Genomic DNA, 24,542 nt, shown 5'->3' on the forward strand with positions numbered 1-24,542 from the left:
CCCACCGACGCCAACGTTGGGCACTATTCCTCCCACCGACGCCAACGTTGGGCACTATTCCTCCCACCGACGCCAACGTTGGGCACTATTCCTCCCACCGACGCCAACGTTGGGCACTATTCCTCCCACCGACGCCAACGTTGGGCACTATTCCTCCCACCGACGCCAACGTTGGGCACTATTCCTCCCACCGACGCCAACGTTGGGCACTATTCCTCCCACCGACGCCAACGTTGGGCACTATTCCTCCCACCGACGCCAACGTTGGGCACTATTCCTCCCACCGACGCCAACGTTGGGCACTATTCCTCCCACCGACGCCAACGTTGGGCACTATTCCTCCCACCGACGCCAACGTTGGGCACTATTCCTCCCACCGACGCCAACGTTGGGCACTATTCCTCCCACCGACGCCAACGTTGGGCACTATTCCTCCCACCGACGCCAACGTTGGGCACTATTCCTCCCACCGACGCCAACGTTGGGCACTATTCCTCCCACCGACGCCAACGTTGGGCACTATTCCTCCCACCGACGCCAACGTTGGGCACTATTCCTCCCACCGACGCCAACGTTGGGCACTATTCCTCCCACCGACGCCAACGTTGGGCACTATTCCTCCCACCGACGCCAACGTTGGGCACTATTCCTCCCACCGACGCCAACGTTGGGCACTATTCCTCCCACCGACGCCAACGTTGGGCACTATTCCTCCCACCGACGCCAACGTTGGGCACTATTCCTCCCACCGACGCCAACGTTGGGCACTATTCCTCCCACCGACGCCAACGTTGGGCACTATTCCTCCCACCGACGCCAACGTTGGGCACTATTCCTCCCACCGACGCCAACGTTGGGCACTATTCCTCCCACCGACGCCAACGTTGGGCACTATTCCTCCCACCGACGCCAACGTTGGGCACTATTCCTCCCACCGACGCCAACGTTGGGCACTATTCCTCCCACCGACGCCAACGTTGGGCACTATTCCTCCCACCGACGCCAACGTTGGGCACTATTCCTCCCACCGACGCCAACGTTGGGCACTATTCCTCCCACCGACGCCAACGTTGGGCACTATTCCTCCCACCGACGCCAACGTTGGGCACTATTCCTCCCACTGACGCCAACGTTGGGCACTATTCCTCCCACCGACGCCAACGTTGGGCACTATTCCTCCCACCGACGCCAACGTTGGGCACTATTCCTCCCACCGACGCCAACGTTGGGCACTATTCCTCCCACCGACGCCAACGTTGGGCACTATTCCTCCCACCGACGCCAACGTTGGGCACTATTCCTCCCACCGACGCCAACGTTGGGCACTATTCCTCCCACCGACGCCAACGTTGGGCACTATTCCTCCCACCGACGCCAACGTTGGGCACTATTCCTCCCACCGACGCCAACGTTGGGCACTATTCCTCCCACCGACGCCAACGTTGGGCACTATTCCTCCCACCGACGCCAACGTTGGGCACTATTCCTCCCACCGACGCCAACGTTGGGCACTATTCCTCCCACCGACGCCAACGTTGGGCACTATTCCTCCCACCGACGCCAACGTTGGGCACTATTCCTCCCACCGACGCCAACGTTGGGCACTATTCCTCCCACCGACGCCAACGTTGGGCACTATTCCTCCCACCGACGCCAACGTTGGGCACTATTCCTCCCACCGACGCCAACGTTGGGCACTATTCCTCCCACCGACGCCAACGTTGGGCACTATTCCTCCCACCGACGCCAACGTTGGGCACTATTCCTCCCACCGACGCCAACGTTGGGCACTATTCCTCCCACCGACGCCAACGTTGGGCACTATTCCTCCCACCGACGCCAACGTTGGGCACTATTCCTCCCACCGACGCCAACGTTGGGCACTATTCCTCCCACCGACGCCAACGTTGGGCACTATTCCTCCCACCGACGCCAACGTTGGGCACTATTCCTCCCACCGACGCCAACGTTGGGCACTATTCCTCCCACCGACGCCAACGTTGGGCACTATTCCTCCCACCGACGCCAACGTTGGGCACTATTCCTCCCACCGACGCCAACGTTGGGCACTATTCCTCCCACCGACGCCAACGTTGGGCACTATTCCTCCCACCGACGCCAACGTTGGGCACTATTCCTCCCACCGACGCCAACGTTGGGCACTATTCCTCCCACCGACGCCAACGTTGGGCACTATTCCTCCCACCGACGCCAACGTTGGGCACTATTCCTCCCACCGACGCCAACGTTGGGCACTATTCCTCCCACCGACGCCAACGTTGGGCACTATTCCTCCCACCGACGCCAACGTTGGGCACTATTCCTCCCACCGACGCCAACGTTGGGCACTATTCCTCCCACCGACGCCAACGTTGGGCACTATTCCTCCCACCGACGCCAACGTTGGGCACTATTCCTCCCACCGACGCCAACGTTGGGCACTATTCCTCCCACCGACGCCAACGTTGGGCACTATTCCTCCCACCGACGCCAACGTTGGGCACTATTCCTCCCACCGACGCCAACGTTGGGCACTATTCCTCCCACCGACGCCAACGTTGGGCACTATTCCTCCCACCGACGCCAACGTTGGGCACTATTCCTCCCACCGACGCCAACGTTGGGCACTATTCCTCCCACCGACGCCAACGTTGGGCACTATTCCTCCCACCGACGCCAACGTTGGGCACTATTCCTCCCACCGACGCCAACGTTGGGCACTATTCCTCCCACCGACGCCAACGTTGGGCACTATTCCTCCCACCGACGCCAACGTTGGGCACTATTCCTCCCACCGACGCCAACGTTGGGCACTATTCCTCCCACCGACGCCAACGTTGGGCACTATTCCTCCCACCGACGCCAACGTTGGGCACTATTCCTCCCACCGACGCCAACGTTGAGGTACAATTTCTCCCGCGGACACCAATGATTGGGCGCTGTTCCTCCCCCCCATGGGCAGACGGCAACGATGGGGGCGCGCGGCTCCTCCCCATGGGCAAGGCCGCACAGCAACGATGGGGGCGCGCGGCTCCTCCCCATGGGCAAGGCCGCACAGCAACGATGGGGGCGCGCGGCTCCTCCCCATGGGCAGACGGCAACGACGGGGCGCGCGGCTCCTCCCCATGGGCAGACGGCAACGACGGGGCGCGCGGCTCCTCCCCATGGGCAAGGCCGCACAGCAACGATGGGGGAGCGCGGCTCCTCCCCATGGGCAGACAGCAACGATGGGGGCGCGCGGCTCCTCCCCATGGGCAGACAGCAACTATGGGGGCGCGCGGTTCCTTCCCATGGGCAAGACCGCACAGCAACGATGGGGGCGCGCGGCTCCTCCCCATGGGCAGACAACAACGATGGGGGCGCGCGGTTCCTTCCCATGGGCAAGACCGCACAGCAACGATGGGGGAGCGCGGTTCCTCCCCATGGGCAGACAGCAACGATGGGGCGCACGGTTCCTCCCCATGGGCGTAGGTTTGCCCCCCTCCCTAAAGTCTGAAGCACAGTAAACTGGCCCTTTGTTTAGAAAGTTTGGAGAAACCTGTTTTAGATAAAGAAGTGTATCGTCTGCATATACGGTGAGTTGCTCTTTTAGTTGCCCTATCGAGATACCCCAAACCAGGGGAGTGTCCCTAAGCAAGATCATAAGAGGTTCCATCGCCAGTGCAAATAGTCCTGGGGAGAGGGGGCTCCCCTGCCTTGTACCTTGTCAAAGGGACAACAGATCAGATACATTACTATTTGTCTTCACTTGAGTTATAGGGACTGAATACAGAAACCATACTCCCAAAATTGAGCTCCAAACTTCCAGAGGTCCGCTCCGGTAGGATGGCCATTCCACTGAATCAAATGCTTTTCCAGCATGTGGGAAGGCCACCACGCCCGGTCGGTCTGGGGAAACCAGGCCTATATGCGTAAAAAGCCTGCAGATATTGGTGTTTTTGCCCCCTGCCCAGCATGAAGGTGGACTGGTCCTCATGCACCAAAGCTGTGATAACCACATTCAACCAGCAGTCTAGAATTTTGGTGAGAAATTTGGCATCTACATTGAGCAGGGAAATTGGACGATGGGAGGAGCACATTTCTGGGTTCTTACCAGATTTGCAATGTGATTTAACAGCATGCTTTTATGCCTTGCCTATAGTACTTCTGAGTTGGTGATAAGAGCCACAGGGGAAGCAGGTATTAAACACACCCAAAACAGTTGAACACCTGCAGAGCATCAGAGTTTGAAGATACAGACTGCCAGAGGGGTAAGTATACATGTTGTCCTTTAACTGAAGATTTTTTGTTTGAGTGGCTCTATGGTGACATGGTCACTCTAGGTTTCTGGGAGCTCAGCAAATTTTTCAGCTCACTGCACTGAGAGGTGTGCTCTTCCCTAAAGCTGGCCATACACTGTAAATTTTGGCTGAAATTTTATCAGTAGGTGACCCTGACGTTATGCTCCCACCCGACATCCAAGGCACTAAAATCCAATTTTTTTGACTAAGAAGTCGGGCAAAATATTTTGGCAGGTCCGTCAGTCAAAAAACAATAGCCAAAGCTAGAGATTTGAACATCCACAGTGTATAGTCCAGGAGGAACCATCAGATGTTTTCTTTCACCCCCCAGGCTGAATATAAAAAAAAAGTATATGTGAATGGCTTAAGCTTCCCTCACACCAGTCCTTGTGGGTGGCCAGTCTGTGCCTCTGCCTCCATAAAACCAGACCTTGAATTGTAACTCCACTTTTGTTGAGAAAAAACATTCCCCTCTGGGTGATCTATGTACATTACAAGGATTTTGACAAACATGTGTCCATGTTCAAAAGTGAGTGAAATGGGAGTGGTTTCTTAATTATCAACCAGCTGCTGCACCTGTAAAGCTCTAGTGAGGAAAATTGCAGGGCCTTGCATCTCTTTAGATGTGATTTCCTATTGGCAGTATCTCACCAACAATGACATTTTTGTTGCAGGGGTTGCCTGAAATCTGACTTGTAACTTAGTGCAGACTTCTGGGAATATCAGTGAGCCAATCACACAAGCAGGAAATGACATATCTGGGAGGGGGTGTACAAAACACCTCCAGGTAGCCATATTGCATTGCATTTCACAGAAAATTACAGAGCTGCAGATTAAAAAGGAAAGGTCATTTTTAAAAACATTAATTTACAATGAATGACTTGTGTCGCGATTGTATACACTATATTTTTTCTTTATTTGTATTTTTTTGCCCGCGAAAGTGGTGTTACCCTTTTAGCAACAATTAAGAGTGAAGCAGAAGACAGATATGCCTAGAGATCCTTTTCCAGGAACCTGGTAAATTTTTTCAGCACACAGATCTAGATGTGGCCGCATTGTTAACAGGTCAGCTGCACTCTTCTGTAAGAACAGCTTCAGTTATAGTAATATCAGCCTTTGTTTATTTTTCCTAACTCCAGTTATATGGACAGTAAATAGGGCAAACGGCATGCTTTTAGTTTACTAAGCTTTGCAGGAACACTTCATATTATATAAAAACATGTTAATGTGATGCACAAGGCAATTAGCTTAATACATGGTTGAAATATACAGTACATTTGCTGTTACCTATCAGGAAGGATTTTTTCCCCTGCTGTAGCAAATTGGAGCATGCTTTGCTGGGGTTTTCCACCCTCCTCCGGATCAACTGTTGGTCAAGGACTGTGTATATGGGATTGTATTATTATTTTTTTTTTTTTTTGTTTGAACTAGATGGACTTGTGTGTTTTTTCAACCTGACTATGTACTAAAGGATTTCAAATTTTGATCAGTCATTTTGGTGATATCCTTCATTAACCACTTGCCGACCGCTTCACGCAGATATACTGCGGCAGAATGGCACAGGCAGGCAAAGTAACGTATAGGTACGTTACTTGCCTGGCGCGGGCAGGGGGTCCTATGGGACCATCCCCCCCCCCGGTGCCCGAGGCGGTCGGCTTCTGTCCGGGAGCGATCAGAGGTGAGGGGGAGGCCATCCATTCGTGATCACTCCCAGCCAATGAGATTCTTCCTCTGCTGCTGTATAGTAAACAGCGGCAGAGAAAGTGATGTCATCTCTCCTCGGCTCGGTATTTTCCGTTCCGGCGCCGAGGAGAGAAGACATCGATGTGAGTTGCACAACACAACACACCAGGCACACTTTACACCCCCCATCACCCCCCGATCACGCCTCCCCCCTCCCCCCGTCACAGTGACACCAGGTTTTTTTTTTTCTGATTACTGCATTGGTGTCATTTGTGACAGAAGTGGTAGGGCAGTTAGGTTTAGCCCCCTTTAGGTCTAGGATACCCCCCTAACCCCCCCTTAATAAAGTTTTAACCCCTTGATCACCCCCCCGTTGCCAGTGTCACTAAGCGATCGTTTTTCTGAACGCTTTATTAGTGTCACTGGTGACGCTAGTTAGGGAGGTAAATATATAGGTTCACCGTCAGCGTTTTATAGCGTCAGGGACCCCTATATACTACCTAATAAAGGTTTTAACCCCTTGATTGCCCCCTAGTTAACCCTTTCACCAGTGATCACCGTATAACTGTTACGGGTGACGCTGGTTAGTTTATTTTTTATAGTGTCAGGGCACCCGCCATTTATTACCTAATAAAGGTTTAGCCCCCTGATCGCCCGGCGGTGATATAACTTAGGTTTTGGGGTCAGATAGGGCCTGCGTCGCCCCAGGCAGCGTCAGCTTAGCGCCAGTACCGCTAACACCCACGCACGCACCATACACCTCCCTTAGTGGTATAGTATCTGAACAGATCAATATCTGATCCGATCAGATCTATACTAGCGTCCCCAGCAGTTTTATTCTTTCCAAAAACGCAGTGTTAGTGGGATCAGCCCAGATACCTGCTAGCACCTGCGTTTTGCCCCTCCTCCCGGCCCAGCCCACCCAAGTGCAGTATCGATCGATCACTGTCACTTACAAAACACTAAACGCATAACTGCAGCGTTCGCAGAGTCAGGCCAGATCCCTGCGATCGCTAACAGTTTTTTTGGTAGTGTTTTGGTGAACTGGCAAGCACCAGCAGCCTAGTACACCCCGGTCATAGTCAAACCAGCACTGCAGTAACACTTGGTGACGTAGCGAGTCCCATAAGTGCAGTTCAAGCTGGCGAGGTGGCAAGCACAAGTAGTGTCCCGCTACCACCAAGAAGAAGACAAACACAGGCCCGTCGTGCCCATAATGCCCTTCCTGCTGCATTCGCCAATCCTAATTGGGAACCCACCACTTCTGCAGCACCCGTACTTCCCCCATTCACATCCCCAACCAAATGCAGTCGGCTGCATGAGAGACATTTTCTTTATGTCCTCCCGAGTACCCCTACCCAGTGAACCCCCCCCCCAAAAAAGATGTTGTGTCTGCAGCAAGCGCGGATATAGGCGTGACACCGGCTATTATTGTCCCTCCTGTCCTGACAATCCAGGTCTTTGCATTGGTGAATGTTTGGAACGCTACCATACACTAGTTGAGTATTAGCGTAGGGTACAGCATTGCACAGACTAGGCAAACTTTCACAGGGTCTCCCAAGATGCCATTGCATTTTGAGAGACCCGAACCTGGAACCGGTTACAGTTATAAAAGTTACAGTTACAAAATAAAATGTTAAAAAAAAAAAAAACACAAAAATAATATATAACATTAAAAAAAAAATAGTTGTTGTTTTTTTGTTCTCTCTATTCTCTCTCTATTGTTCTGCTCTTTTTTACTGTATTCTATTCTGCAATGTTTTATTGTTATCTTTTATCATGTTTGCTTTTCAGGTATGCAATTTTTTATACTTTACTGTTTACTGTGTTTTATTGTTAACCATTTTTTTGTCTTCAGGTACGCCATTCAGCTGCAGCGCGGATTTATTTATCTTGACAGCAACAGTGTTTGCTCCCACGATATATAAAGCCGTGACTCCAGCGGAGGTGATATATGCCGAAGCATGGGGGCAGCAGGGGCGGAGGAGCGACTTGCTCCTAACTTTTGGGGCAGATGCCCCCATGCTTCGGCATATATAAATGGTGCATGTGTGCCCATCATTAGAAGTGGGTGGATGAAGTGAGGTATTCTAATAGTGGGCATACCCACTGATCAATCTCTCTTTTTCGTTCAGCCCACAGGCTGCATGAAAAAAAGATTACAATATATGCCCAACAAGGACCAGCAACGTACTGGTATGTTGCTGGACTTTGAGTGGTTATACCAGAATGATGCCTGCAGGTTTAGGTATCATCATGGTATCATTCTTTTCAGCCAGCGGTCGGCTTTCATGTAAAAGCAATCCTAGCGGCTAATTAGCCTCTAGACTGCTTTTACAAACAGTGGGAGGGAATGCCCCCCCCCACCATCTTCCATGTTTTTCTCTGGCTCTCCTGTCCCAACAGGGAACCTGAGAATGCAGCCGGTGATTCAGCCAGCTGACCATAAAGCTGACCAGAGTGGCTCCAATCTAATAGACCCCAATTTTTTCAAAAAAGAGTACCTGTCACTACCTATTGCTATCATAGGGCATATTACATTCCCTGAGCTAACAATAAAAATGATTTAAAAAAAAGGAACGGTTTAAAAATGAGATTAAAAAAAAAAAAAAAAAAGCATCCCTTTCCCCCCATGCTCTCGTGCAAAGGCGAACGCAAGCGTCGGTCTGGCGTCAAATGTACACAGCAATTGCACCATGCATGTGAGGTATCACCGCGAAGGTCAGATCGAGGGCAGTAATTTTAGCAGTAGACCTCCTCTGTAAATCTAAAGTGGTAACCTGTAAAGGCTTTTAAAAATGTATTTAATTGGTCGCCACTGCACGTTTGTGCGCAATTTTAAAGCATGTCATGTTTGGTATCCATGTTCACGGCCAAAGATCATCTTTTTTATGTCATCAAACATTTGGGCAATATAGTGTGTTTTAGTGCATTAAAATTTAAAAAAGTGTGTTTTTTCCCCAAAAAATGCGTTTGAAAAATCGCTGCACAAATACTTTGTGAAAAAAAAAAAATGAAACACCCACCATTTTAATCTGTAGGGCATTTACTTTAAAAAAATATATAATGTTTGGGGGTTCAAAGTAATTTTCTTGCAAAAAAAAATAATTTTTTCATGTAAACAAAAAGTGTCAGAAAGGGTTTTGTCTTCAAGTGGTTAGAAGAGTGGGTGATATGTGACATAAGCTTCTAAATGTTGTGCATAAAATGCCAGGACAGTTCAAACCCCCCCCCCCCCAAATGACCCCATTTTGGAAAGTAGACACCCCAAGCTATTTGCTGAGAGGCATGTCGAGTCCATGGAATATTTTATATTGTGACACAAGTTGCGGGAAAGAGACAAATTTTTTTTTTTTTTGCACAAAGTTTTCACTAAATGATATATTGCTCAAACATGCCATGGGAATATGTGAAATTACACCCCAAAATACACTCTGTTGCTTCTCCTGAGTACGGGGATACCACATGTGTGAGACTTTTTGGGAGCCTAGCCGCGTACGGGACCCCAAAAACCAAGCACCGTCTTCAGGCTTTCTAAGGGCGTAAATTTTTTATTTCACTCTTCACTGCCTATCACAGTTTCGGAGGCCATGGAATGCCCAGGTGGCACAACCCCCCCCCCCCCCCCAAATGACCCCATTTTGGAAAGTAGACACTCCAAGCTATTTGCTGAGAGGTATAGTGAGTATTTTGCAGACCTCACTTTTTGTCACAAAGTTTTGAAAATTGAAAAAAGAAAAAAAAATTTTTTTCTTGTCTGTCTTCTTTTTCAAAAACAAATGAGAGCTGCAAAATACTCACCATGCCTCTTAGCAAATAGCTTGGGGTGTCTACTTTCCAAAATGGGGTCATTTGGGGGGGGTTTGTGTTATCTTGGCATTTTATGGCCTTCAAAACTGTGATAGGTGGTGAGGAGTGAATAAAAAATGTATGCCCTTAGAAATCCTGAAGGCGGTAATTGGTTTTTGGGGCCCCGTACACAGCTAGGCTCCCAAAAAGTCCCACACATGTGGTATCCCCATACTCTGGAGAAGCAGCTAAATGTATTTTGGGGTGCAGTTCCACATATGCCCAAAGGCCTGTGTGAGCAATATATCATTTAGTGACAACTTTGTGCAAAAAAAAAAAAATAATGTGTCACTTTCCCGCAACTTGTGTCAAAATATAAAATATTCCATGGACTCAAAGTTTTCCTTTCCGGATGAGTGAGCCATCTCGGCGCTGGCTCCCGTGACGGGGCTCGCAGGTGTCAAATTGATTGACACAATATCGCGGTCACCTACTGTATTTGCTTATTGACATTTTTTTAACCAAAGACGTGGCCGAATACATTTTGGCCTAAATGTATGACTAAAATTGAGTTTATTGGATTTTTTTTATAACAAAAAGTAGAAAATATCATTTTTTTTTCAAAATTTATGGTCTTTTTCCGTTTATAGCGCAAAAAATAAAAACCACAGAGGTTATCAAATGCCATCAAAAGAAAGCTCTATTTGTGGGAAGAAAAGGACGCAAATTTAGTTTGGGTACAGCATTGCATGACCGTGCAATTAGCAGTTAAAGCGACGCAGTGCCAAATTTTAAAAAGTGCTCTGGTCAGGAAGGGGGTAAATCCTTCTGGGGCTGAAGTGGTTAACATTATTTTACCATTTATGTTTCCTGGATAATATCACTGAACTAAGGTGGTGATGCTGATTTAATGTCTACTTGAGGTGCCTGAAGGTGCGAGGTGACATGGGGAGCTGAATTGCCTTTTTGGGAGTATAAATCACAAGACTGGATTTACAGAATTTCAAATCCTTTGGCAGGTAACACAGTAAGCATATACAGTATGTATTCCAGTTGTGCATTTATCTGCCCAGAGTTTTACTTTATCTGTGAAATTTCCCCTTTTGAATATTATCTTTTCTGTATATTTTTATATTTACATAGTTACATAGTAGGTGAGGTTGAAAAAAGACACGCGTCCATCAAGTCCAACCCATGTGTGTGATTATTTGTCAGTATTACATTGTATATCCCTGTATGTTGCGGACGTTCAGGTGCTTATCTAATAGTTTCTTGAAACTATTGATGCTCCCCGCTAAGACCACCGCCTAAATTTCATAATAATTGGCTGATTTTATATTCTTCTTTGAATTTTATCGGTTTATAGCTGTTCCTAACCAGTTTGTTTACTTATTCCATATTTAAAACCCTTCTAAAAATGTGCAGTGTTGAAGACATCCAAGTTCTGGTGCTGCAGAACCTTATCTTGAGTACACTGGCACTTTCTGATATGCAGATGAAATCATGTCGATCTTTGCAAGTAAGTGAAATGTTTTTACAGAACAAAATTGTTGGAGTTTCTCTTGAGTTGTGGGTTTCAAAATATGTGAGGATTTTATTGGTGTGTACCACTTAAAAAAAAAAAAAAAAAAAAGTATAAATTCCTTTTGTGGACAGTCAAACGAGCAAATATCCAGCCTCTGGGGGAAATGAGCAGATGTCATCTTATTTCTTTAAGTGGACCTTTTTTAGCAAATTTTTTTAATAAGTTTCTAATGTGTCACAATATAGAGCGAGAGGGATGAGCTTGGGGTTCAACCAAACCTAGTCTGAATTCTATGTGTTGGCCATTAGCCAATCTAAATGGGGTGTTTGGTGGCTGACTCATAAAAAAAAAAAAAAACTGCGTAGGCTTCCAACTAAATTTTATATCTGACCCTTTCGGCTTTTTTTTTTTTTTTTGACATTTAACAAACGTTTTGCGCACGTGTTTCAAGCTTCAGGCATTTGTTTCTGGGCTGAGCAATAGAAGGAAAGCAATTCTAGGAGAGTTGTTGTAAAAGTCAGTTGTAAAAATGCACACAAACGCATGTTGCACGTTAAGATGTGCACCCATTCATGTCTGGAATGGCAAAAATGCATGAATTTACCCCCCCCCCCAAAAAAAAAAACTATACTTTTTTGAGTGGAGAGCTTAGGATGACTGAGCGTACAAGTTTAAACAGGGGCCATTGAAAAGAATATGATTCTGCATGTTGAGCATAGCTGTTCTGTCCTAGTTCTCTATTATTTCCTAGTGCATTTTGGTATACAGGAACCTTCACTGTCTCTCCTCCAGTGCCCAGCTAACACTTTATAAATGATTCATTAACACACCATAAATGCTATAGGTCAGGGATATGCAATTAGCAGACCTCCAGCTGTTGCAGAACTACAAGTCCCATGATGCATAGCAAGACACTTGACAGCCACAAGCATGACACCCAGAAGCAGAGGTATGATGGGACTTGTAGTTTTGCAACAGCTGGAGGTCCGCTAATTGCATATCCCTGCTATAGGTATTGTTAGGGTGTGTTTTTTAAAGGAGAAGTCCAGCCTGAACTTTTTAGGCTGGGCTTCCCCTATGGGTCACAGGAGAGCAATTCGTTTTGCACTCCTGTGACCCATTTTCAGCGGAGAGCTGTCAGAAGTCTGCTCTCTGCTGACGTTACACAGATCAGTCCAGGCACCGCGTCATCCTGACTCTGGAAGTCTGAATCTGCGAGCTGCTGAGACAGCCACTCCCCGCCCCTCCACAGCTCAGTGCGCCAATGAGCGTGGAGGAGCAGAGAGGACTGACAGTCAGCAGCTCTCCTCTCGGGGATCTGTTAGAACTGAGCCATCGACGATGTTCAGTGGTTCGGTTCTCGGTGCAGAGACGTCGGGGGACAGCTGCAGCATCGGTCTGATGCTGCATCCACCTAGGTAAGTATAAATATAAAAACTCCATACTTCTCTTTTAAGTAATGAAGGCGCCTGATAAGCGTTGATGTCTCATGAAAGTGACATGCTGCTTAATTTTTAACACAACACAAAATAGCGCTACTGCTCCTGTGTGTACTGCACTGTGTGGTGCCCATTGTAATATTCATGACAGACTGTGAAGGCCGGTTATCAGGCTTTAAAAACGCTACTTAAATGCTGCTTAAACACAGGGTAATAATGCACATGTGAATGAGCTATAAGAGTTACACATATACAAAACATGCCTGTGCATCGCATAAAAAATATATTTGTGCTAGGTCCACTTTTAGATCTTGAATACAGATGTTTTTTGCGTTTTGGACAATGAAAACAATTAAAAAATAACCAAGCTTCTGTAGCACTTAAAGCAGCTCTAAAATAACAAAATAAAAGATGTAAAATGTGAACAAGTTGGCTCTTTTTTTTTTTTTTTTTTTTTTAAGAAGAGACTTGCAAGTGTAGTTCCAGCCAAAAAATGATTTAGAAGTTTTGGATAGCATAGGGAAGGGTTAACGTGATTGTAAAGTTAGTTTTTTTCAAAAAAAAAAATTAACATGTCTATACTTACCTGCCGCAAACCTCCTCTTTTCAGGTCCCCCGTCAGCACTCCTGGCCCCTCCTGTCTGTCCAGTGCCCCAATGGGAAACCGCTTTCCATGGGGGCACCCGGCCCCGCTGCTGCATTTATTGACACAGACAGCGAGACTCGGCTCCGCTTCCTCGTCACTGGCTTTGATTGATGGTACTGGGAGCCAATGGCTCTCTGTGCCCCAGCAAGACCCAGAAATGAGGGGAGAGAAAAGCTGTAGATGTGCACAGCGCTGGATCGAGTGAGGGCTCAGGTAAGTAAAAGGGGAATCCTGACACCTAAACATTTTTTACCTTTTAATGCAAGGAATGTATTAAGGTAAAGAAAATGTTTAGGCTTTACAACCACTTTAACACCCCTGTAACATTTGTTTTGCTGTTTGTGCCCCTGTTCAGAAGATTTCACCTCATTTTCTGTCCCTATGACAATTGGATTTTGAAAATTTTGGGTTGTTGTGGAAACAAGGATTGGTGATAAAGCTTCAGTGGTGACACCTTTTTTCCCATGATAACTCTTACAGTAGTTAATTTCCCTTCCTAGGGGTAGATTTCCTCTCACTTCCTTTTATCTTCCTCTGTTTGTAAGTATGAGTCGTATGTAACTAAGATGTATGTAACTAGTCATTTAGCAGTTGATACTGGGACTTTCTGGGACCATAACTGACGTTTTTGCTGGATAGCGTAGCCCAGGGGTCTCAAACTGGGCATGATGGGACTTGTAGTTTTGCAACAGCTGGAGGGCCACCAGTTTGAGACCTCTGGCGTAGCCTGTTGGGCTCACCATACACATTACAATCTGACAATTCAATCTCTGTACAATCAACCTAAGATTTACCAAAACTACATAAAATGAGGATCCGCCTAATCTATACAATCAATCTATATTTAATTAGGCAGGCCTTTGTATTAAAGTGGATGTAAACCCTCACAAATACCCAGTGAGGTGAACAGGCTCAGATGATACACAGATTAAACAAATCTCCCTTCATAAGTTTTACATGCATATCTGCTGTCTTTCCCTTTCTATATTCTTTAGAATTCTTACATCAGGTTAGAATTTTCACTTCCTCATTGAGCTGTAGGAGTGTATTCTTTGCTTACACTGGGAGAAGCTGATTGGAGGAAAGGTACACACCCCCCTCCACATAGGCAGAGACTTGCAGAGCTGTGCTGTGACAAGACAAGCTCTCTGCTAATCTATTTATAGGAACCTCCCTCACCCATTTTCACCTGCTTTGATCTCCCGACTCGGAGAACATGCTGATATCAAAGGAATGAAACAGCAAATAGACATGGGACTTCGTGCTTTGGAGAGAGATAAGAAAACACTACAGATGTACAGTATGTGCCTAGGTCAAATTTCATGAATCGGTTTACCTCAACTTTAAGGTAGATCTAAAGGAGATTGTACAATTAAGTTGTAACATGTATGGTGATCTTTAAAGAGTCTTAACAGTAGCTTTTTCTATGCTCAGACCCTGCCTGAGACTGAACAACAGAGGAGACTAATAAATTATATAGGGTTGGTTTGGTCAGATGGTAAAAAATTAAATGAAGACAAATTTTAACACAATTCTCAAAGTGATTTGGATGTTTCTTAAGATTTACAGGAGGCAGAAGTATACATGCTGTTTAAATAGTTTTCTGCTTACAGGGCATGGGGCAGCTAAAAACCGTTCAGCCTGTTGAACTGACAACCGAAGAGGTTTATCTTAGGAAGGGTAAAATGTGCTGAACTATGCTGCAGGGTTTGTGTTTTATGAAGAGAACATTTCAGGAGGGGTACATTACTACATTGTTGTCTTAAGGCAGTAGTAACGATTGTAAGGTTTTGTAAGATGAGGAATTGCCTCTTAGTTCAGAGACAAGCAGTGGTGGCTGGTGGGTTTTTTTGGGGGGGGCGGCAGGCAGCAAACAAATACCCCCCCATCCCCCGCCCCCCCCAGACTGCCGGCGGAGCGGCACTAGCACAACTGCCGCCCCACCCGGGTGACCAGCGGCGTGACTAACGCCCCCAGCAAACCCCCCCCACCCACTGTCTGTGGGTCGGTCCTTACCCCATCACGTTGGCGGGCTCCGGTGTCCTCCAGCGTGAGGCGGGCAGGTGTCTCGATGCCGCCGGGACATGTGGCGAGGTCTGAGGGTGTTGTGAGAGCCGCAGTCGGGTCCTTATGGAGTGCGCTGGGCAGCTGAGAAGCGGAGATGATTCAGACTGCGGCCATCTTCCAGCGCGGTCGCCCCGGTCCTGTGTACTTAAGTGTGGCGGGGTTGGGGAAAGCGGCTCCAGTGTCCTTTCCTGGAGCAGCTTCCGCCGTACGTCTCCTCTCTGCTCCACCTGGCGCTAGGCGTCCAATAGGATCGCCTGACATTTTGGCCAACGGGAAACGGGCTTCAGACCCACTTTCTGATTGGAGGGGAGGAGATTTAGTGTGAAAGTAACGAATATTCATTCGTAAGAGTCACACCACTGGGTGGGCTTCGGCCGAAATGCTCTGTGCCCAGAGCCCAACCTTTTTTTTTGAAGCCTATTAGAGCCTCTCTATAGACGGGCCGCCACTGGAAACAAGTGTAATAGTAAGATCCCTTTCACACTGGGGCGGTTTGCAGGCGCTATTGCGCTAATAATAGCGCCTGCAAACCGACCCGAAGGTGCCGCTGCTTGCATTCCAGTGTGAAAGCCCCGAGGGCTTTCACACTGGAGCGATGCGCTGGCAGGACGGTAAAAAAAAGTCCTGCCAGCAGCATCTTCGGAGCGGTGAAGGAGCGGTGTGTAATACCGCTCCTTTACCGCTCCTGCCCATTGAAATCAATGGGACGGCGCGGCTATACCGCCGGCAAAGCGCCTCTGTAGAGGCGCTTTGCGGTGGTATTTAACCCTTTCTCGGCCGCTAGCGGGGGGTAAAACCGCCCCGCTAGCGGCCGCATACCGACGGTAAAACGCCTCTAATAATAGCGGCGTTTTACCGCCGACGCCGCCCCAGTGTGAAAGGGCTCTTAGAGATAATTTGGTTTTTATTTGTATCAGAAAAAGAGTTCAGTGCAGTTCTGATCGAAACTTGGAAAGTGTCTATATTCATTTCTGTCCTAATTTAAGAGTTGCTTTCTACTGCTGCTGCTAATTTCATTGTCATTCATTTTTTTTCTAATATATATTTAAAACAATCTGTATTAAAATTGTTATGTATGCCGAGGGCTGCCTTTTACATTCTGTATGTGATTTCATTTTGTGCTTTTGGTATTTTTGTAGACATATCGTATGTATAGACAGTATCATGATGACATTCTTGTGAAGGCTTTCTTGGAATTCCAAAAGAAAAGACTGGTAAATCGGCGTCGAGTAAACCACCTGTTAGGGCCGAAGAAGAACCGTGCTCTGCCATTTTTGCCAATGTCTTTTCAGCTATCACAGACTTACTACAGGTAAAATGGCCACACCCCATACATAGATACTACTGATTAATTTGGGCATTGTTTGATGTACATGACTTTTGTTTCTGTAGGCTTTTTATCTGGCGATTTCCATCAACAATATGTACAGAATCATTTGAGTTTTTGGAAAAGCTGAAGACATATGGAAATACTGATGAACCTGATGTGTTTTCATTTGGGGATCAGACTAATGAAAATTCTACAGACATGTTGCTATATCCTCTGGATGGGCAAGGTGGCCAGTGTGCAACCATTCTCTCCCTCCTGATGCTGGGATTTATGTCTGTGAATGTGAAAATTCCAGACCAAATCGTAGTTGTTGACAGTACCCTGGTTGATAATGAAGTTATAAAGAGGTGAGTGATTTCAGGCTTAAAACAGGAAAAAGAATAAATGTGTGTGTGTGTGTGTGTGTGTGTGTGTGTGTGTATATATATATATATATATATATATTATATATATCCCCAATTCTGAGACAGTTGGGACGCTGTGTAAAAGCTATTTAGCAATGAATGCAATGATTTGCAAATCACAAAATCCCAATTTTTATTCATAATCAAAAACATGTCAGTGTTTATACTCGATGACAGTAACATGTCTCAAAGTCAGGACAGGGCAACAAAAAAGCTGCCAGCCCCAATTCCAACAGTTGGGATAGGACATGTTTTCCATGGTCCAGTGTCCTCTCCTAACAATGTGTTAATGTCTGGGAACCAGTTGCATAAGTTTTGGGATAGGAATGTTGTCCCATTCTTGTCTGAACATATGCTGTTCTAAAACCTGGATATTTCTTTTTTTGTTTTTAGCTTTGATGGTGCCTTCAGATGTGTAATCTGTCCATTCCAGACACATTAATACCCCCCCCCCCCCCCTGTACCATCAGCGCTCAAATGAGCACTGATAACAAGACAGGTTGGTCTCCTCTTCAGTGCGGAGGACACGGCGCCAATGGTTGCTATAAAGAATGTCAGATTTTTTGATTCGTCTAAACCACAGAACAGTATTACACATTTCAAGAGACCATTTTAAATGAGCTTTGGCTCAGAGAAGATGGTGGCGATTCTGAATCACTCTGATATAGCTTATTTGCATGATAGAACTTTACCTTGCATTTTTAGATATCATGGTGAACTGTGTTGTGTTCACAGACAGTGATTTTTGGAAGTATTTCTGAGCCCATGCAGGCATGTTCATCACTGGGTCATGCCTGTTTTTAATGCAGTCTGGACAGCACAGAGCCAATAGCTCCCACTGCTGTCTGAGCCAGTGAGGAGGGAGAGAGCAGCTTCTTTTGTGCACATCGCTGGATCAAGATCGGGCTCAGGTAAGAATAAGGGGGAGGCTGGGGGGGAGCTACACACATTTACACATTTACCTTAATGCAGTGAATGCAGCCTTTACAACCACTTTAAATTACCTGTAAAAAATCTGTGTCCGTTACTGCAACTAAAAGTGTATTTAAACCCACAACACAAATGTAATATATTACAGCTTACAAGTCCATAGATGTGGTGACTGCTTTTTCTTTTTTTTTTTTTCCCTCTTGTCCTATGATGACAATGCTCACTCGCCAAACCATGTTTATGGAGAAGTAGCAGTGTCACCCCAGGATTGTTACCGCCTCTGTATACTTTTCATATAGAAGGCATATTAGCCCTTTGCAGCATTAGATTAAAATGAAAAAATAAATGCAATTATTAATTATAATGCAATTTATTAATTGAAGAGAAAAAAATGCACATCTAATATACACAATTAGGATGCAAAGGTGTGCATAGAACCCTATAGTTCTATAACGTCTAAGTATCTTAAATACATTAGACATGCACCACAGTTTTACTCCACACTGTATCTACGTTTTATTACTTATTCATTGAAGCTGAACTTTAGCTAGCATTTTTTTCTCTACGGCTTTAGTGATATAACGCACCTGTAATTATGTCTCACGTCGTGCATGCTGAAAATCTTCTTCCTGGCACTGAACTGCCATTGCTTTTGATAAATAATTGCTTTGCGTCTGTGGGCTGAACTGCAGAAAAGACTGTTTGACGGGGACCCTCCCCACCGCCCCCTCCTTCCCATCCCCTCTTCCTTCCCATCCCCTCTTTCTCCTTCCAGACCTGTGCAGTAATCCTGCTGAAGGCAACTCCTACACTTTGCCTCTGTGCAGGAATTCCTTGTAAAAAAGACCAGTCATAACTACTCCCTGCTTGTTCAGGGTGACTGGTCTTGTATCCACCCCCTCCATTATATTTATGCAGGCTAGCCTTTAGTAGGAGAACCTGCTGGGTCCCACCCACAGCTCTGCTCTCAACCCAGGCTGTGTACAAGAAAGTAATGTCACCAACACATTTACAAGGCAGTTCCTGGCTTTGCAAAGGCATTTTATTCCTGTCTGTTCAGGGATATATTTAAAAATATGTTTTTGTGCCTGAAGTTCCACTTCCACTTCTATCAGTAAATGGTGAGGAAGGTGTGTGTGTATTGTTTAATGTGTGAGAGCTATTTCTGAAACTGCATATCTAGGTTTACCTGGATTTGAGGACTATTATTTCAGGTTTCCCCTGCAGTACTAGTTGCTTATAAAATTAAGTATTGTGCCACTGCAAATAATACGGCTCTGGTGTAGGCCTCAGGTTTAGGGTTTACAATCATATATTCATCCTTCCCCTGTACTTTTTGTCACAATTCTTTTTGGTCTGACCTGCAGCCTTGGAAGAGATGGTCTTGATGATGAGGATTTTGATGACGAAGAAGTGGATGAAAATGTGTCACATAAACGGAAAATAGAAGTTAAAGCTCGTCAGGCATCTCATACCAACTATCTGTTAATGAGGGGTTACTGTGCTCCAGGGATTGTCAGTACAAGGAATCTAAACCCAAATGATAATGTTGTTGTTAACTCTTGCCAAGTACATGTGAAGCTAAGAAATGCGCCACTGAGTGGACGGTTGAAAGATTGGGGTAAGTTTACCTCTGAGAGTAACTAATCTTTGATATAATTACTGGTGGCGGCCTGTATAAATTTGTCCATACCATACAAAAGAAACGTAAGAGGTTATGTGAAATCTGCAGGTACCAAATATGTGAGCTAAGCTAGCCCATACAGTCATAGATTTTTCTCGTTTAGTCCATTAACCAGCATGGATGAAGGAATCTCCCCTGCAGCTATTGTATTCAGCATCTGGCTACACCCATGGTTGCTCAATATCTGAACCATGACTGCATCTGATTGGATGGAGTCATTGTTCTGCCGACAATTCTCCAAATCTAGCAGTGTCTTGTATGGCAAGCTCTACACACCGGGAAGACAACACTGTTTAAAACAACATAATTTTATCATTAAATGTACAAAATATAACACATAAAGCAAACCAGTAACCAAATAGTGTAACGTGTGCAAGTTGAGCAATGAATAACTACAACAAACATACAAGCTAAGTAACTATGTACAAATAATCTCAAGGGAACAGGTAAGGTAAAGTAGGGCAAAGCATAGAGTGTAGAACGGTAAAGGGAATAGCAGGTCAAGGCAGGTACCAAAGGTGCAGATCAGATCAGAATGAGCACACTAGCACAAAACTGATGCAAAGAACATACAACAGGATTGGACTAAACAGACTCCCAGCAGCCATGTAGTGGTAAAGCTACAATGCCACCAGCAGGTGCTCTGGCTCTACTGTATGTTCCTGACACATAAACAGCCATTACCACAAAATGCTGGTTATGCCTAAATTGCTTTTGCTGATGGTACAGTAAAAGACAGACTTATTTAAATGATTACATATAAGTTGTATAAAAAGCTGCTGGAACATCCCCCATATAACCCCTCCTATTCCCAGCTAGCCTCAGTTTTTTGCTACTTCTTAGTTGATGGACCTCCCCCTTTTTTTTTTTTTTGTCTTCTACCAGGATCTGCTTATATTGTTTTTTTTTTTTTCCCTGTCTGGAGGTTTATTCCAAGCTGATTCAAAATATCAGCTGCACCATAGCCACTGCAGCTTTTAATGCAGCTTCTTGATCATGTGTCTCTTCAGCCAATGCCTTGGGGGACTGTACTTGGATCCCACTGGTGAGAAGACATGTGGCTGGCCTGTAATGTTGCTGCCATGCACTGGATTCTGCCATGAACGTCGCTCCCCATGGCATGCAGTGTAATGCGTAAGATAGCTGCTAGGTGCTTTACGGGTCCAGGGCCATAATCTACCTGGTGCAGAGCCTTGTCCCTGAAGACCCCTACCGGGGGTGGGGGGTTACACCCATCGTCAAGGGCAGAATCCCTCTAGCTGTTTACATCCCAGAGTGCCCGTTTTCTAATAAGGATTGCAGGGACTTTACACACTGTTTTATTCATTTTACCCTATTTGGGTTTGGTTTACGTATGTTTCTAAGATTCTTAAACTACTACACTATGGCCATGCTCTGTTGGCTCTATTTGTGAGCTTTATCGCTACAGCCCACCCAGGTATTCTATTGCATGGAGAGGTGAGGACAGAGACAAGGCATCCATTGGAAGGCTGCAGCTACACAGAGGGAGAATTTTTGCCTCAACTGATCAGGCTATGTTTGCTACACTTGTTGTGGCAACTATTTCTGGTGAGTGTGCATTTCACTGGGTATTCGGTGAAAGTCTACACACTGGTGGATTGGAAGGTGGAAGACATGTTTTTCTATCCTGAACACTTGGTTTTGGGCTTTTCTCACCATGAACTTGTTTTTGTATGTGGCGTGTGACACTTTTGGTTAGAGTATAGTTGCACTCATATATTTTGGTTAACAAAGTCATTTGTGCCTTGATTGAGCGGGCTGTGTTTGCACTTGTTATAGCTTATATTTCTGATGCGAGTGCAATTCACTGGGTGTTCGCTGAAAGCCCATGCACTGGCAGATTTGATGCAGATTGGATGGTGGAAAACCTTTCAAGCTTCTCTATCCATATCCATGATTTTGGTCTCTAATAGACTTTTCTCATCATGAACTTGTTTGATACTTTATATGTGTTCTGTGACAATATCGGTTGTAATACAGTAGCCTTCATGTATTGCGATTATCATGTTTTTGTTTTTTTTTTTACTTTCAGTTTATTTGGATTAATTACACTTAAAGATTGATTTAGTTACTTATTTATTCATACACATTTATTTTGATGGCAATGCAAATATTTATACATACCATCAAGATTTATGTATCAATCCTTGTTGTTGCTAGTAGCCTACGTTTGGTACCAGAGCGCCGACCTTGTTTTGTTTTTGGCCGTTCGGGGAATCCCTCCTCCTACCCCGTGTCCCCTTGGGACTTCAGCCTGGTTCTCTCGGCTCTGCAGGAGCCGCCATTAGAACCTATTGGAAACTTTTAGGGCGATTTTCCTTTTGTGATGGGATCCATAAGGTGGCTTTTCTTGTTGCTATCACATATGTCTGTGAATTTTTGACATAGTTACATAGTAGGTGAGGTTGAAAAGACACAAGTCCATCAAGTCCAACGTATGTGTGTAATTATATATGTCAGTATTACATTATATATCCCTGTATGTTGCGGTCGTTCAGGTGCTTATCTAATAGTTTCTTAAACTATCAATGCCCCCCCACTGAAACCACCGCCTGTGGAAGGAAATTCCACATCCTTGCCGCTCTTACAGCAAAGAGCCCTCTATGTAGTTTAAGGTTAACCCCTTTTCTTCTAATTTTAATGAGTGGCCACGAGTCTTGTTAAACTCCCTTCTGCGAAAAAGTTTTATCCCTATTGTGGGGTCACCAGTATGGTATTTGTATGTTGAAATCATATCCCCTCTCAAGCCTCTCTTCTCCAGAGAGAATAAGTTCAGTGCTCGCAACCTTTCCTTATAACTAATATCCTCCAAACCCTTTATTAGCTTTGTTGCCCTTCTTTGTACTCGCTGCATTTCCAGCACATCCTTCCTGAGGACTGGTGCCCAGAACTGGACAGCATACTCTAGGTGCGGCTGGACCAGAGTCTTGTAAAGCAGGAGAATTATCGTTTTATCTCTGGAATTAATCCCCTTGAGGGGGCAGGAGGCGGAGCCGACATGCATTGTTAGAGCTCCACACCGCTGAGGAGAGAAGAGGAGGACAAAGCGGAGCCTGCAGACTCAAAAGGTATCCATTTGAACCTTTTTGCCCCTGGGAACAAACTGTGAAAGTTTGGGCAGGAAATATGGTACTGGGAGGAAACCGTGGCAGAAATAAAAATCACCTCACAAAGAGATCACAGGCACTCACTGCAGCTGAAGCAGCTCCAGTCACCTCACAAGATACAGCATCAGGGCGCTCTCACAGACAGAAAATGTCACAGCAAGACTCTCCATTTGAGTCAGATACAGAACAAATCCTCTCACAAACTTCTCCACAAGCCTCCTCAGTATCCCCAGTAATATTATTACAATTTGAAAAGATGCTTCATAAGGCTTTAAAACAAACCTCAGACCAAATAACAAAAAGCCTAACCAAAGAAATAAGAGAGCTGGGAAACCGCACCGCAGCCCTAGAAATAAAAATGGATGAAATTGAAATTACAACCCAAGAAAATATAACAGAATTGGAACAATTAAAAAAAGAAAATTTAATACTTCAAACTAAGCTCGAAGATTACGAAAATAGAGCCAGACGTTCAAACTTGCGCATAAGGGGAATACCTGAAACTGTGACAGACCTGCAATCTACTATTACTGCTCTATTACAAGAACTAAAGCCAGATATCCCTATTGAACGTTTAGAACTGGACAGAGTACACAGAGCCCTCACAGCCAAAAAGAAAGATGGACCCCCACGTGATATAATCACAAAATTTCATTATTACAGAACGAAAGAACAAATACTAATTGCTGCAAGAGAAAAAAAGGAACTTAATTTTCATGGACACAATTATCACATTTTTGCTGACCTATCCCAACTTACTATTACTAAAAGACGATCCATGAAACCCCAACTAATGGAACTGCAACGCCACAACATTATGTATCAATGGGGCTTCCCCTTTTCAGTCAGATTTAACTACCAAGGTACAATTTACAGAAGCAGATCAGCAGATGAACTACAACAAACCCTTTTAAAATTAAATCTGACAGAACCCACAAGCAGCAACTCTCCCACACGCAGAAGAATGGCATCATCTTCACCTTCAGGCAGCACCCAGAAAATTTCAGAACAAAATGGGAATCATCATTCTCACAAAAGAGGCCGTTATGCCACATCATCCATGGACCAAGAAGATTCAATGGACTGACATCCTAATTCCTGATATCTCTTCATTTATTATACTAAGAGATGGTTCTCTATAAAAAACCTGTATTTATAACTGAATGTAACTGCATTCTGATAGTCACACACTGTGTGGGATCATGTTACATTCCAGTTATATTTCTTATTACTTCTGATTCATATAGCCTTAGAATATATAAGTGAAATAAGGAAATTCTTGTTCAGTTATATATTATCAGGTAATAATAATAGATTTATTACTTTTTAGGACAAATATGTTCAATAATCCAGAAGTAATGAAAGCTTTTTCTTTCTTTTCTTAAAACAAATATATTATTACCTAACTAGTTCCTAGAATTATGTTTTTGTTTATTCTAATCTGAAGCAATACAACCTCAATTTTATGAGTTAACATATCTAAACAGTTACATATGAATAAAATATGTAATTGTTTACTCTAAAAGGGTTAAAATCCCAAAATAATTCAAACTATCTTCATCAATACCAAAGTTATTAACAGTACCTTTCTAACTGAATTATTTAGCCTAGGGCAAGACTAACCATATACAACCACC

General features: G+C 45.1%; 1 protein-coding gene across 1 annotated transcript in view; it reads left to right on the forward strand.

Moving 5' to 3' along the window:
- The window catches only part of GTF3C1 (general transcription factor IIIC subunit 1), a 395,149-nt gene that overhangs the window by 329,910 nt on the left and 40,697 nt on the right, over positions 1–24,542 (forward strand). Inside the window, exons 29-32 of the mRNA XM_073633018.1 lie at positions 11,178–11,271; positions 16,569–16,741; positions 16,822–17,106; positions 19,461–19,714. Coding sequence (XP_073489119.1) covers positions 11,178–11,271; positions 16,569–16,741; positions 16,822–17,106; positions 19,461–19,714 — 806 coding nt within the window. The remainder of the gene's footprint in view (positions 1–11,177; positions 11,272–16,568; positions 16,742–16,821; positions 17,107–19,460; positions 19,715–24,542) is intronic.

This window comes from Aquarana catesbeiana, linkage group LG06, assembly GCF_042186555.1.
Source record: "Aquarana catesbeiana isolate 2022-GZ linkage group LG06, ASM4218655v1, whole genome shotgun sequence".
NCBI lineage: Eukaryota > Metazoa > Chordata > Amphibia > Anura > Ranidae > Aquarana > Aquarana catesbeiana.